This window comes from Vigna radiata, chromosome 7 (genome assembly GCF_000741045.1).
Source record: "Vigna radiata var. radiata cultivar VC1973A chromosome 7, Vradiata_ver6, whole genome shotgun sequence".
NCBI classification, from domain to species: domain Eukaryota; kingdom Viridiplantae; phylum Streptophyta; class Magnoliopsida; order Fabales; family Fabaceae; genus Vigna; species Vigna radiata.
In genome coordinates, this window is record NC_028357.1 from 49271780 (window position 1) to 49286883 (window position 15104).

Sequence of the window (15104 nt, forward strand, 5' to 3'; positions counted from 1 at the left end):
TTGTTCTTAAGCATTGCATAGCATACATAAGTTTCAGATATTCGAAAGCAATTCCGTGTTCGTTGGGAGACGACTTAGGGTTACTTTAGCCCTATCTACTTTCTTGAATACTACTAGGCAATACTGAAGTTGCCTTGAAAAGTAGTATTAATTTGATAGCTTCAACGACAGCTTATCACTTTTATATTGTTTTTTTTTTTGTTTATAATTATGTTACCTACTATACTTTTTTCGCTGTCCATCCTATGTGTTATGGAAGTAAAGATCTTCTTCTTTTTTTTTTTTGGCTATAGGAAGTGTACCTAATATCATATTAAATAGATTCACAATCCTTGAGTTTTAATTTTTTTTATGTTTTTAATAAATTATTATTCTCATTTCTTATCGTTTTAAGTAATAATTCATTTTGTTATATTTCTAAACGAGATTTACCTCTATCATATTCTAAAAAAATAATACTAATTTTTTTATTTTATTTAAAAATATTATATTAATTAAAAATTAAATATAAACTTATGAAAATTCAAATTCAAATTTTAAAACATAAAAATAAATAATTTCTATAAAAAATATATAGTTTAATACAAAAATATTAGAAAACTCATTTTACTAAATAATAGATTGGCTTATAAAAATAAAAATTTATACTCTTTAGAAAATTATTATTTTAATATAAAAATAAGTAATTAGCTAAAATGTACAGTTAAAATTATGGATGTATTACTAAATAATATAAAGAGTTAAATATGTTTTTGTCCCTATACTTTGGGGTGATTTTGTTTTTAGTCTCTCTTTCAAACTAAAGTACAATTTAGTCATTCAACTTTAGAAAACTCTAGTTTTAGTCCTTTTTACTAAATTTTTTTAACTTTATTTACTGTTTCAAGCACGTTTCATTATAGTATTTGGATTGTTTACATGACACATTTTTGCTTCAATATTAACTGAGAAACGCGTTTGAAACAACAAATAAAATTAAAAAAATTTGGTAAAAATGACTAAAACCAGAGTTTTATAAGGTTGAAGGACTAAATTGTACCCTAATTTGAAAGAGGAACTAAAATCAAAATCGCCCTAAAATATAGAGACTAAAAACATATTTAACCCTAATATAAATATAAATACAAATAAAATCATCATTAAAATTAATATATCAATAATAATAATATTATGTACGTGAGTTTTTATTTCATAGAAAGAATGCCATGTTATTTTTTGTCCTATAATAAGTTTTTCGAAGCTTACCTGCAATATAACTTTTTCACTCAACAAAAATATAAACACAACTTTTTATTTAGGGATTTACTTTGCAATGTACAATCAGTTTCCATTGTATGGATTATTCCCACAATGTATTAACATTGTTTAAGAGACTTTAGGAAAGATGAAATCAATTTTTTTATAATTAAATTAGTTAAATTTTATAATTTAAAACATATATTTCAAATTTTCATAAATTTTTATTACATTTTAGTATTTTTTTATACAAAATAAAAAATGTATTAAAACTTTTCAAAACACGAGAAAATCAGTTTATTAATACACAGTAAAAATTTATTCTTATTTTGAAATTTAAAAATCTTCTTAAATACTTATTTTATAATCTACATTTTAATAATATTTTTTAAAAAAATTATTCATATAACGTGTATTTGATAAAAGCCAAAAAGTTACCTACTGATTTAACTTATAACACCGATATAAAAATATTTTTAAGTGCTCTAAAATAACTTCTTCGAGAAGTTTTATAGTTTGCAATATATAAACTAGTTTAAGGTAGTTTCTAATTTATTTTATTATTTTTTGAAATATTAAACTATTGTTATTATTTTATTTATTATTTATTTAAATTTTGGTAAAAAAATTAGTCAGTGCATTATTTTCAATAGTTGCTTGATTATTTTTCATATTTTTTCATAACTTTTTAAAAAATAAATAAAAGAATTAAAAGTTTTAACAATAATTAAAAAAATTAAGCTATAATTGTGAGACTAAAAAAATAATATTAGAGTAACTATAGTTTTCAAAAATTACTCTTTATTATTTTATTAATAAAATGTTAAAATTATCAATATAATTTCTAGGAATGGAGTTTGATTTTGTGAAAACTATAATTTTTATAGGTTTTTTCTAATTTTTTTTCCTGGAATTTTGACTTTCTTTTTACCTTTTTGAAAATTAGTTATTATATAAGTGAATGATACAAGTAAACTTAGGTTTAGATTTTAAATCCATAAGACTTGAGTCTCAAAATCTCACATTACATAATATAAATTGTAAAAGATTTATTCAATTGCATGACTTATAATAATGATCATGAGAGAATTTTTTAAATGTAACTCTAGACTCATTTATGATACTTAGAGTTTAAGAACATCAGTATGATCTTTCGGTGGTTAAATGAATTACTTGTATCGATATCAGAACTTTATAATTAGTTAAAGTCTTAGATATATTATTTTGGTTCCTTCAAAATTATTTGTCAAGATCTATCATTGGGCGTCAATTATCTAATGTTGGATGCTAGTTATCTGACATAAAGTGCACTTATGATAGGTAAAGTCTTATAATTTTGAAGAAAATGGTGTTTTTATAATATATGAAAGTTATCATCTTTATTTCTTGTATGAACGAGAGTAATTATAAAGAGAATTGTTTTATTATGCAAGTGTTAAGGTATATATAAAGTGAGACTCACAATTGTGAAGTCGTCTTAATTTTACTAAACTCATAGACTCACATAAAAAATGAAGTTTAGGTAAAAAAGGCCAATCTAATTGGCGATACTATAAATACTTAATCTTATTATAATATATATGTGTCGAGTGGAGTCACATACTTTGTTTTTATTTGAATTTATTATAAATAAATTTTATAATAGGATTTCATGTATATCCGACTCAATACATATTATTTCAAAATTTGAGTTTATATAGTTTTAATGTCTTAATAATTGTTTGATTTTGATTGAATGGTTGTATGTTATATAAAATGTTAGTAAATTGCAATTGATTAAATTTGAAAGCTTGATTTATTTATATAAAATATATCCATTAACTTTTCCTTATAACTTATTTATAAGTTAATCAATTTTACTCTTTATTTTATCATTACTTGTCTTTTATCCAATATTTATTCAATATTCTGAATTAGTATTTATAAAATTATACATGGTAACTTATTTATAAAAAAAACTGCTTAATTAATATTATTTAAAGGAATAAAAGACAGATGTACAAATATTCTTAGCCATCAATGAGATGACAATGTAACAAGATTTTAATATTTATGGAATATAAATATGAAAATATATTATAAAAATAAATATGGTCATCCATACTTAATGTTGAATTTAAAATTTACACGTTAGAAACTCATGATTTTTTATTTTGAGTTAACTTATAATTAACTTATAAACTGTAAACTATAAACTAACTTGTGAACTAATTCATCAACTAGTTTTACCAAAGAATTAGCTTTGATAAATAAACTCATTCTTGATAACTTCTTACATTTATGACTATTCATATCATACCGTGTAAAGCAAAAGATGCTATTTAGGACACACTTCTCAACACAATTAAAGTATTAAAAATAAAAATAGAAATAGTTTTTTTAGTATAATGGATTAAGAGAAACCATGAGCCGATTAAAAGAAATCTTAACGTTGAAATAATTTTTTAATTGTTATGCATTATAAGGACACTTTTATAGTTATAATAATTAACAATAATTTTTTTAATATAGCTTTTAAAATACTACCAACAAAGTTATTAATGCAATATAAAAATATTTATATACATAAAAATATATTATTCTTAATTTCCGTGTTCTATATAGTTTAGTTTTAACTTAACAACGATTCTTGGTAATCTTGGAAAATAATACCAAGTGATATAAATGAAAAAAGAAATGACAAGTGTACTTTTTCAGTTTTTTAAGAAAAGCACAAGTTGGAGACACAGAGACCCACCACAAGCCCACGACGCTTCTCTCCTTCTCCCTCTGTTTTCTCTTCTTTACTTCTTTCTCTGATAAAACTGTCACCAACCCCCTTCCAATTCTCTCTCTCTCTCTCTTTCTCTCTCACACACACTCTCTCTTTCCCTGCTTTTTTATTTTATTTTTCCTGTCATTCTTGTTCTTCTTGTTCTTCTTTTTCCCTTGCAAATATACGTATGATACAATATAATTGATAAGCGTTGAAGGCATAGTTGCTTGAAGAGCTGAAACGTATAATCGCCTTGATCGTTTGAATCTATGGAACAACTTGTCAACTTCATCATCCGGCCACCAAGGTATCATTTTCTTCCCTCCAAGTATCGCATCCTTTACATCCAAACACCTTTTCGAATCAAACTATTCTCTTTTTCTCTTTCCAAAATTCCCAGATGGGGTATCTTCTTCTGCTTGGTGTTGTTCACTTTGAAAGCGATGGTGTTCAATTTAAAGTTTTGATTTTTAGTCCTTAGAAAGCCCCAGCTCAGCTTGGACTTTCGCAATTGAATTTAAGTTTCATTGTGAATCTCCACAACTCTTTTTTTTTTTTTTTTCAAAAGGGAAAAACTGAAGCAGATGCAAGTAGATTCAGAATTTCACTTTCTTTGCCTCTTTTTTTCAAAAGGATAATTTTTCGGAGCTCTAACATCATTTTAATTTGGTTAACTCTTTGTTTGGTTAGAAATTGAGATCTAATTTTAAGCTACCCCGGGGATGTTCTTTGTCACCTCATGTTCAAGTATTAGATTTTCATTCTTCCAGCAAGAAAAGGGTCTTTTATAAACCCTTTTAGAGTTTTAGTTTCTTTTCTTATGGATTCGTTCTTTTTGTGTTCTGAAGAATGGACGCACCTGTCGTGTAACTTTACGTGGTATTGATATGATAGACGTATCATAGACATATAAACTTTAACTTATCCAAACACACATATGATAATTAGTTGTTGACTGGTTATTTATGCCCAATATTCAGTTGCTTATTGCTTTTTGAATTTTTATATTCTGACAAGTGAGATCTATCAAATTCATTATCCCTGAAAGAAGAAATCGAAAAGGAATGGATTCATTCTTTGAATGTGTGTGTGTGTATGTATGCTGAGGAGTTTTACCGAAAAGGTGCGTCTTTGGAATCTTGAGGTATTAATAGATGCCCAGTTGCAATATAGGCCTTGAGATAGCACTATACATGCTATACACTTCTATGCAGTATGCTTGTCACAGAATAGCTACAAACTTTTACTTCAAGAGATATCTCAGCAATTATACCTAAAGATGAATAGCGACTTGTGTTATGTATATCAGTACACGCCTAGCTGATTTATTTACACTATCTTTGTTTCGTATTTAACTTCATCTTTTAAGTAAATAAATCATATCTTTTATTTGGATGCAGAGCTGAATATGACCCCAAAAGTGATTTATTGGAGCAGGAGTTCATGCTGAAAGGGAAATGGTATCAACGGAAGGATGTAGAGGTAAGTTTAAAATAGCATAATTCAGTGCATTTGCAAAATTGTTTTCAGCATTTGCCATGTGGAAATGCATTGAAGATGATTTTTATCTTATTTTATAGTTACCATTTAGAAGGTGAAACTATGATATGACGAGAAAAGTATCAGAATTGAATTTCTATTTTAGGATAATTATTTCTCAATTGAAATTGTATTTTATAAATACAGTGTATGTAAGTGATGTTCTAAAACTTCTGTCCTCGTTGATTTAACTTTTTCCCCATCATGGCAATTTATTCAGTCATACTTTATCATTTTTTGTTGACAACCTGCATGGTCAGCCTGTCATGTAGATTTGATATTCTGCAGATAAAAAACAGTCGGGGTGATGTTCTTCAATGCAGCCATTACATGCCGATAGTCAGTCCTGAAGGAAAGCCCCTGCCTTGTGTTATATATTGTCATGGAAACAGGTGATTGTCGGGTGTTACTTTTTTCTTAGCCAGCACACTGTTGCTTTAAAGAGTTCCTCTGAAACTATAGAAGTTCTTCTGAAAGTTTTAGAGTGCTTTCTAGATTGTGTATGAAATTTAGATACTGACAAATTATAACGTGTTCTGTGACTTTCTTTGTTGATGTGTATGATCTATAAAGCATCCATACTGACGTTTCACGGATAGGTATTTGATACTGATACTTAGATATATCATTGACTCACATCTATGAATATCTGATAGAGTCAGGAATGATGCTTTAGAAAGGGAATGAGATTGATATTATTGCTGTTTGAAGGACACAATAACCATTGAGTTATGATAATAATAATAATTGTTCATTTTTATTTTGCTTTTAGTAATATCCAAGAATTATGTTCTTAATCTGAATTGAAATTATTATATATTTGTCATGATTTATGAGTTTCCATATATTTTCTTAAGAATAGCCGTATCAGATACATATCTGTGCACAATAGTGTATGTATGGCATTGGATAGTTTATAGATTTCAAATTTTATAGGGTGGTGCTGACTGAGTAATGTGTTTGTATGACAGTGGATGCAGGGCTGATGCTAGTGAAGCTGCTATAATTTTACTTCCCTCAAATATTACAGTTTTTACTCTGGATTTCTCGGGATCTGGAATTTCTGGAGGGGAGCATGTTACTCTTGGCTGGAATGAAGTAAGTGCTTTCTCAGTAGCCTTTTAAAAACATCAAATTTTGTTGTTTTATTATTAATATACATAGTCTTTTTATTGTGTCATTTATCCACTCTCGTGGTGCATATGAATTTTTTCTCTTATTTCTCCTACGTAATTATTTTGAGTAAGTGTGAGAAGGACATTAAATGAAAGAGATATTTTGACAAGTTCAAAGTTCTATTATTTCCTTATGTGGACTAGCATGCATATTGGACGGAATACACATAAGTAAACCTCATCTAAAGATAGTTTCTAGAACTTGCAAGCTGTTGGTTTTGGTTTTTGTGAATTTGACCCAACATTATTAGTCCAAGTTAAGTTTAGTAATTCTAGTAGCAATATGTCTGTGTCATCAGTGGAAACTGTGAAACTTAGATATGATTGGACCGGACAATTATCTTCTGTCACACTAGAACAAGAAATGTTTTCAGTTTTTTCTTTGTTTGGAGTCTGTGTACACATGTTTGTACTACTTGCTTTGTTGTCTTTCTTCATTATGAAATGATTGTTTGTCATCGCTTGCTATTCTCAGAAGGATGATCTGAAGGCTGTGGTCAACTATCTGCGTGATGATGGAAATGTCTCTTTGATAGGCTTGTGGGGTCGCTCAATGGGAGCTGTAACAAGGTAGTTTTTCATCATCATCATCATCATCATCCACGTTTTGCTTTGAACTTGCTTTTGTAATGAGGTTTAGGAAAGGTTTGCCAGTGAAAAAGGGACTGTCTAGGACCGTAGCAAGATATTGGAATTTGTTTGTAATTACCCTTTTTTCTGTAAATTGCAGCTAAGATTTTTCCAACAATTGGTATAATGCTTCCTCATTTAAGATTTTGCTATTATATGGCAATGGTTGTAGGATGCTAAAGTCACTGAAGTATTGTGCATTGGATGGTCGCTATAGTGTTGTAAAATTCGTGCTTGGATTGTGTGACCTGGAAGGCACAAGACCCATTTTTTCCCATTTGTTCTCTACTCATCTCAGACAGATTGCTTGTTATATTTGTGTCCATGTCTGTTCTCTGGTCTGTGAGAGTTTCTTGTCTGTGATGGTGCAATGTAGCGTTTCTCTTCTTCTTGGTATGTTGAAGTTTTAGGGCTAGCTGAACTGCTAAAGAAGTTCTTCCTCATGTTTTTCTTTTTGTTACTGAAACCCACAAATCGGGCTTTTTTTCCTCTTCTGAAATGCAAGATACTTGGACTGATTTTTTTCCGTCCTCTGTTTACTCCCCACACTTTTCAATATAGAATTATTTGAAATATTGTCAAAGAATAACTATTAAATAAATATCTAAATTCTTCCTTGAAGTTTATTATATCTAAATATAGTATTAGATATATTAATATATTTTTTAATTTCAGCAAGATCTTGCAGTCTATGTTAGAACCACACAATTTATGATCCTTCATCCCTCTCCTGGTCTTAGTTAAGATCTCAATTTGACAACCTTGAGTGGCTGAAATGGCCTGTGAGAGGAGGTTTCTATTGATGTTTTTAAAAAACACGTCATTTATTGAACTCATGTAGGTTTTATTAATGCTTAATTAGTTCAACCATGTTCAAATACGTGATCATTCAACATATAAAATCATAATAAATCAATTTAGATAAAATTTAAATTAATATAAATGGATAAGTGTATGTCTTGCTACTAGATGAAAAATAAATACTAGAAAACTAAACAATATGAATGCATACATGGACCTTTTACTTGTCTAACTAGTTTTCTAGATTTCGGGTCACATCAGCCTGTTTAGTCCTTTTTTACTAGATTGTGTATAATACTGCTTTTATCCCGAGGCTGAATTACATCACGTGTTTTACTGTACTAGGAAAGTTGTTAGCTGTTCTGTATTTGTGACAGTACCTTCCTCCCTTGGTGGAAGAAACTCATTCATATGTTTGTTCCCCTCTTTATTGGAATAGTTCTCATTGATAAGTGCACTAAATATAAGTACCGTGATTATAGCTATTCAAACATTACATTTTAGCTAATGCATATGTTTTTTTCTCTGAACAATTTATGATTTTATTACTTGCAGCCTTATGTATGGAGCTGAGGATCCTTCAATTGCAGGGATGGTTTTAGACAGTCCCTTTTCTGATTTGGTTGATTTGATGATGGAACTTGTAGATACATATAAAATTCGTCTTCCAAAGTTCACTGTGAGTATATAATAGATTACTTTTGGTTCTTTACTTTGAGGTTACCGAAACTACTTTCAGTCTATGCTGGCATGCCTCACTGATATTTGACACGAAATAAAGAAGTTTGATCGGAAGTGACGCAAATACTGTTGAACTTCCATGTCTATCCAGTCTGAAATTTAATAGCTCTTCATGACCTGTTATCACGACCAAAAACTGTTTTTGAATTTGTAACTGGAAAATTTTACTGATAGGAAATGGAGTATAGCTCCTTACTATTGGGGAAATCCCTTAGTTACGCTAAAGTAAATTTAGAAACAGATGCAGATCTTTGAAGAAAGTCTGCCAACTTCCCTGCCCAAAGGGTCCCAAATCTTTGTGTAATTTCTTGGTTAACTTCTACTCTTGCTCTTCACATTTATGGTTAATCTTACTCCCATGAACCAAATTGGCCCTTCATTTGTAATTCAATATAGGCATTCTGTTATGCAGTTTAACTAATGTCTTGTTTTTGTGCATGTAGATTTAAGATTTTTTAACATGTTACATATTTTATTTGCTTCTATTGTTATTTTAAAATTCAGTTTAGTTAGATTATTTTAGAACCCATTTATAACTGCTTAGTACATATCTGTAACTATGGAGGGAGACGCACACATGCAAAAACAGAAACAGTTGCTCTAGGACACTTGATAAATATGAATTTTTAATTCCGTGCATGTTGGATATGGACAAGACAATGTCCATGCATCACAGGTTACTGGATAGCAATTGGCTGTCTTGTGTACCATTTCAAAGACATTTGAGCTAATTTCTGCCTTTAGCTAAAGCTCTAAGTACTTTTTTCTCTTTAATGATCATCCCAAAAATTCCTCTTCTGGTACATAAAACTTCTCTTCAATGGACATGTGTTAAAGCATGTTGAAGTTTGATCGAAAAGCTATTCATTTCTTGTAATGTTGGGGTCCATTGGTAACTTGTAGAAAACCCCATAACATGTCTAGGGTCCTTAAAGTTTGTACGCAAGAGGTTGAATTACCTACTTTGCATTACCCTATACTTTTTTGATATTGATTCCAAATATTTAAACTTAGAAACCAGTGATATAAGATCTCCAATTTTTGCTTCCAAGAGTATTCCTTACTAAATTTCTATCCAATTCCTACTTTAGCAAGTTTGTTTCCATAGTTTTAGTTTATAAGCAAATCCAAAACAAAACAAATAAGGACGTAAGGTTGAGCCTTACTGTAACCCTATCTTTACAGGGAAGTCCTTGGTCTGGTCTCAGAGTTCTCACACAAGTAGGCTGATAAAAAAGGAAAAAGTAATCTCATCACACATGTTGTGTATAGTCCATATTTACGCAACACAACACTTCTCTTGGAACTCGATCATATGCTTACAAGCCAATGAAGCTATATGCAAGTCTCTTTGTTTTCTTTGTTACCTTTTTATTAACCACTTTAAAATATAAATGACATTTGTTGTAGACTTTCCTGACAGAATTAGTAAGCCAAGTGATGCCTTGTTTTGTTCTCATTACGAGAATAACTTGTTAGTGCCATAACTCACTTTAAGACCGATTTTGTTTCATTTTTCTTGTTACAGGTGAAGTTTGCAATCCAGTACATGCGAAGAGCTATTCAAAAGAAGGCAAAATTTGATATAACGGACCTCAATACCATTAAGGTTGTTTATCCTTTGTTTATTTAACTTTTATTTTATGATAGAATAGTCTTTTATTGAAAGAAATCAGTATCACTTGCCTGATTTTATAAAATGATTGATTAGTTAGTTTGACAAAAAAAATTATAAGTTATTACTGCTTTGTTTTTTCTTACCATTTTTCTATACAAGTTAAAATGACCAACTCTGTAGAAATTATATAATATTTCCTTTTGCTGGCGGTAGCATACACTTATCAATCAGTCAGTCAGTTATATTAATCTCCAAGCTTATACATGATTTAGTTAGTAATTCATAAATATATATTGCCTTAAAAATTTCAGGTTAAGTTTTTTGTAGATCAAATTGATCAATTGCTATGATCATAGGTGGAGAAACTTTTGTTAGTGAATAAAGAAAGTTGTAGTTCGATGCAAATGGTACATATTTCCAAATAGTTCAGAAAATGCTATTTGAAGGATTTATTTTGGTAACAAGTGGAGCAGTCGTGCATCTTGTTCTTCTTACTTTTTAATTTGTATAATTGTAATCGTAACTAATTTAAAGTATGTCTCAAATTTTGGAGACCTATAGTTGATTGAATACCTATACTGGCCAAGTACTACTAATTTGTGTCCCTTACTTTGTGGGGCCACTGGCAACATTAGAGTGTGTATGGATTTCTGTTTGAAGCACCTGAAAGGGAATCCAAGCACGTACTAGGCTTTTTCAGGATCTAATTTTTGTCCATATAATGATGCAAAACTAACAAATAACGTGGACAAGTGTTTTGTTTTCCTCTTGAGCATATCTGGCGTTCAGAATCTCAGAAATCAATATTCTGAACTGTATGCAAAACTTATTGAAAATATCCGGGGGAGAAAACAATACAAATTTATTCCTATTGGTTTTACTCATTTTTATCTTCTCCATATCAATTAATTATTTGTTTATGTTGCAGGTGGCGAAATCTTGTTTTGTTCCAGCTTTACTTGGGCATGCCATTGAGGATGATTTTATACAGCCCCATCACTCTGATCGGATATTTGAGGCTTACATGGTATGTCTAGAGTTCTCTTATGCCAGTTTCCTTGGAGGACTTGAAAGATGTGATTATTTGTTCAATAATAATCTCAACCAAGCAGACACTGACCCATTCTTCTAACTATACTATATATTCTATGCAATTGGATTTTCTTTTTGTTTTATCCCTGTTATTTTAATCTTTAATATTGCTGTCCACACTTTGTAGGGAGACAAAAACATAATTAAATTTGAGGGAGATCACAATTCTCCACGTCCTCAGTTTTACTTTGATTCCATAAACATTTTTTTTCACAATGTTTTGCAACCTCCGGAAGATGAGGTTGGGGAATCATTTTTTGACCCTGTGAATGATTACTTTGGTAAGGTAAAATCAGCAGTGCTTCTCATTGGTTCCACTTTATTTGGATTTCAATAGTCCATCTTGTACATCTTCTAAAAATTGGCTTTTTTCCCTCAGGACGTTTGGAGATCTGTGCATGAATTAGGCTACAACATTGAATCATCATCAAGAAACAAAGGCATGACTTAAGTACCTATATTCTCTTAATTTTTTCTACTATATTGATTTGTATGAGGATCAGCACTTAGTACCTTCCATTTTTTGCAAATCTTTTACATGCTTCTTTGTTAGATGCAGAACCTTCAGCAAGCAGTACGATAAATGCCATTGAGCAGGTTCGTTCAAGACGACCAATGAGTAGAATGGAGGTTTGTCTTTATCAACTCTTAATTTACTGTTAGTATAGCATGTAAATATGTTTGGCTGAGGAAGTGTACTCTGTATTTTGAAAAGGGTTATGATATAATTTTGGTTCATATCCATGCATTCTTTTTTTATTTTCTTATATTCAAAAAGTTATGACTGATCCATCTTTGGTATATGAATGATTTTTACGTTAGATGTTGAGAGCCTAAACGACTCTCCTAGTTTACCGATGCTTGGGACTGGCTATGAAACCATAGACCCTTCTTTACCCAGGCTAGGGACTAGCTATATAACAATAGAACAGAGTTTCTTAAATGAAACAGGTTTTTAATTTAGTTTGTGTGTTATGCATAATGTTGTTTTCAATTTTGATTTACTAGTTGGAGCAATAACGAGGTGAAGTCTACAGCTCAAATTGAAAATGAATATGTAAAGAGACCAGAAATATACATTTTTATCTCTGGATGTGATAATCAATTTTCATTGGGCAAAAACTGTGTTATTTTCACAGATGTCACTAAAAATGATTGTTCATATTGGAAATAAATTGATTTTTTGTGTCTAGGAACTGAATTAAAAATGAGTAAGGAACAAAAACAATTTTTTTAACCATTCAAAAATAGGATGATGATCTCGTTATGAAGAAGACAGAAACAAGTGTAGATGACTCCCACCACCACCATTAAAAAATAGGATGATGATCTCGTTCGTTATGAAGAAGAAAGACAAACAGGGTCCACCACCATTTATTTTATTATTGTATCTTTCTCCCTCATAACATGGCATATGACGCCCCTTACTAGCATTAGATGATCTAGATCCTAAAATATATTTTTGCATAAGAATACTCAAGTCGGATATTAAACTTAGATGATTGCATTTGGCTAACATCAGAGGAGAGTGTTTTGGCTGTTTGACCTATATGATGATCTTGTTTAAATTCTTTAATTTGCATGGTTTTTATTTTTTAGAAGTAATATGTTGTATGACTTTTCTTAGGTTCCATCTGATATTTCTTCAAAAGATGAACGTCATGAACATGAGGTATTTCCATCTCACTTTTTACCTTTAACATTATTGAAACGTTTTGCCTTATTCTTCAAAAATGCATTGCAATTTTTTTCTGTAAACTATATGCATGTATGGCTTTGGTTATCAAGCACCAAATGGGTGATGGTAACTAAGTAAGCATCCAAACTACTAAAAAAGGGTGTGATTAGAATCACTTTTTGTTTCCTGTCTTGTCATGAAAATAGCAGTACTTGCCGTTTCTAAATAAGTAATGATGCCATGACAATCAACAGTTTCCTAAATGTTATGTACCTGAGCTTCAAGAATGTGATGTATTCACATTTAGTGGGTGGTGATGAAATAATAAATAAGCAAAAAAGTACAACAGTAAGGGAAGAGGGAACCGAGCACAAATGAACTAGAGTCTTACGTTTTTCATGATTTGTTTGTTTAGCAGGAAAAGGGCGGTGATCATTCTCCATCACCATCATCAATGATTAGCTTTGAATTGTCAAATGGTGATCCTTTTGGACCCCATGTTCCAGCCGCATTGGAAGATGATCAATACGTTGAATATCAACTGGATGACCTTGCAGGTTTTCCATCTACTTCTGAGGAGGAAGAAAGAGTGAGTTGACTTGATGACTTCTACATAACCTAACACCTGCTGAGCATTCTGTATCCTCCTTACATTTGATTTGTCCGTGCTATTCAGATGTTCATGGAAGCAGTGATGGAGTCACTCAAGGACCTAGAAGTACGAAATTCAAATGCCGAACAACCAACAAGTAGCGTTAGCACTTTGTCTGTAGCGGGTATAGAGCCGTCTGATAAAGATGCTTCCTCACAAGAGAATTCAAGATCTACGGAGACAGAATCTTCCTCACTCAAACACAGCACAGATTCAACAAAATCTAAAACCACTTCCTCTGCTTCAGAAGAATGTGAGACATTGGAAGGCGAGTCATATTCCATTTCAGTAAACCATTCTCAAAATGTGGTTTCCAAACCGAGTCTTTCATCAGAAAAGTTGCAGTCACAGTCACAGTCCCAGTCCCAGTCCCAGCCGCCACTGCCGCCAGCATCAACAGGCACATCATCAGTAATCGAGTCCAGCAACACAAGTGATTCTGCTCATAGCAGCAGTTCTGGTAGTTTGAAAAGTTCATCAGAGACTGACATATCACACAATACAAAAGCCACAGTAACTGTTGTCAGGAATCCCGCAGGCCATGCCATGGACGGCTTAATGCGTCGTTTGGATTTCAATTTTTTCAAAAACAAATAGCCATAGCCATTATGATCAGATGATTGATTCTCATTTATACGTTGTTTCTGTAACTAAAAAAAAATTCATAGTTTGTATCAAAGAAATAGGTTGCTCGTGTGTAAATTTGTTATGTTTAGATTCTCAACTAACAAATCAAACAATATTCTTTGACTGTAAGTGAGATTTGTCATATTTTGCTGCCTTTATGAATTTAAATGGGAACATTCTCTCCACTGTACTCAATATTTGAACAATATTCTGGATGCTCTCGTCTTTCCTTCCCATCAACTGTTGAGTCGCTTCAGATGTGTTTTATGTTTTGTTAGGGTTTTGTCAACTATACACGTTTGATTAAGATATTTCAAATAATTTAGGATTAAATATGATTTTAGTTCTTATACTTTGGGTGATTTTGTTTTTAGTCCATTTTCAAATTAAGATACAATTTAGTCTTTCAATAAATAAAATTAAAAAATTTTGGCAAAAATGACTAAAATCAAAGTTTTCTAAAATTGAAGGACTAAATTGTATCTTAATTTGAAAATGGATTAAAACTAAAATCGGCCCAAAGTATAAGGACTAAAAACATATTTAACCCAATAATTTAA

General features: G+C 30.7%; 1 protein-coding gene across 3 annotated transcripts; it reads left to right on the forward strand.

Annotated features, from left to right (window-relative positions):
* The first annotated feature begins 3935 nt into the window (after positions 1-3935).
* LOC106768789 lies at positions 3936-14729 on the forward strand. Of its 3 annotated transcripts, none has more exons than XM_014654112.2 (14): positions 3936-4298; positions 5392-5473; positions 5819-5922; positions 6502-6628; positions 7181-7275; positions 8692-8815; positions 10406-10486; positions 11424-11522; positions 11715-11873; positions 11967-12027; positions 12147-12217; positions 13215-13259; positions 13681-13854; positions 13942-14729. In XM_014654112.2, exons 1-14 carry the CDS (start codon positions 4261-4263, stop codon positions 14512-14514), a joined length of 1833 nt encoding a protein of 610 aa, XP_014509598.1. In that variant the 5' UTR covers positions 3936-4260; the 3' UTR covers positions 14515-14729. The 3 variants fall into 3 exon arrangements, with proteins under 3 accessions (XP_014509598.1, XP_014509599.1, XP_022639797.1); XM_014654113.2 differs by having other exon boundaries at positions 13684-13854; XM_022784076.1 differs by lacking the exon at positions 11715-11873.
* The last annotated feature ends 375 nt before the right edge of the window (positions 14730-15104 follow it).

What these genes read in the sequence shown, in the direction of transcription:
- LOC106768789 (XM_014654112.2), top strand. Translation starts at nt 4,261, where the DNA reads ATGGAACAACTTGTCAACTTCATCATCCGGCCACCAAG. An exon ending in ATCATCATCAAGAAACAAAG is followed by an intron (nt 12,028 to 12,146) that starts GCATGACTTAAG and finishes TGTTAGATGCAG; the next exon opens with AACCTTCAGCAAGCAGTACG. An exon ending in ATGAACGTCATGAACATGAG is followed by an intron (nt 13,260 to 13,680) that starts GTATTTCCATCT and finishes TTGTTTGTTTAG; the next exon opens with CAGGAAAAGGGCGGTGATCA.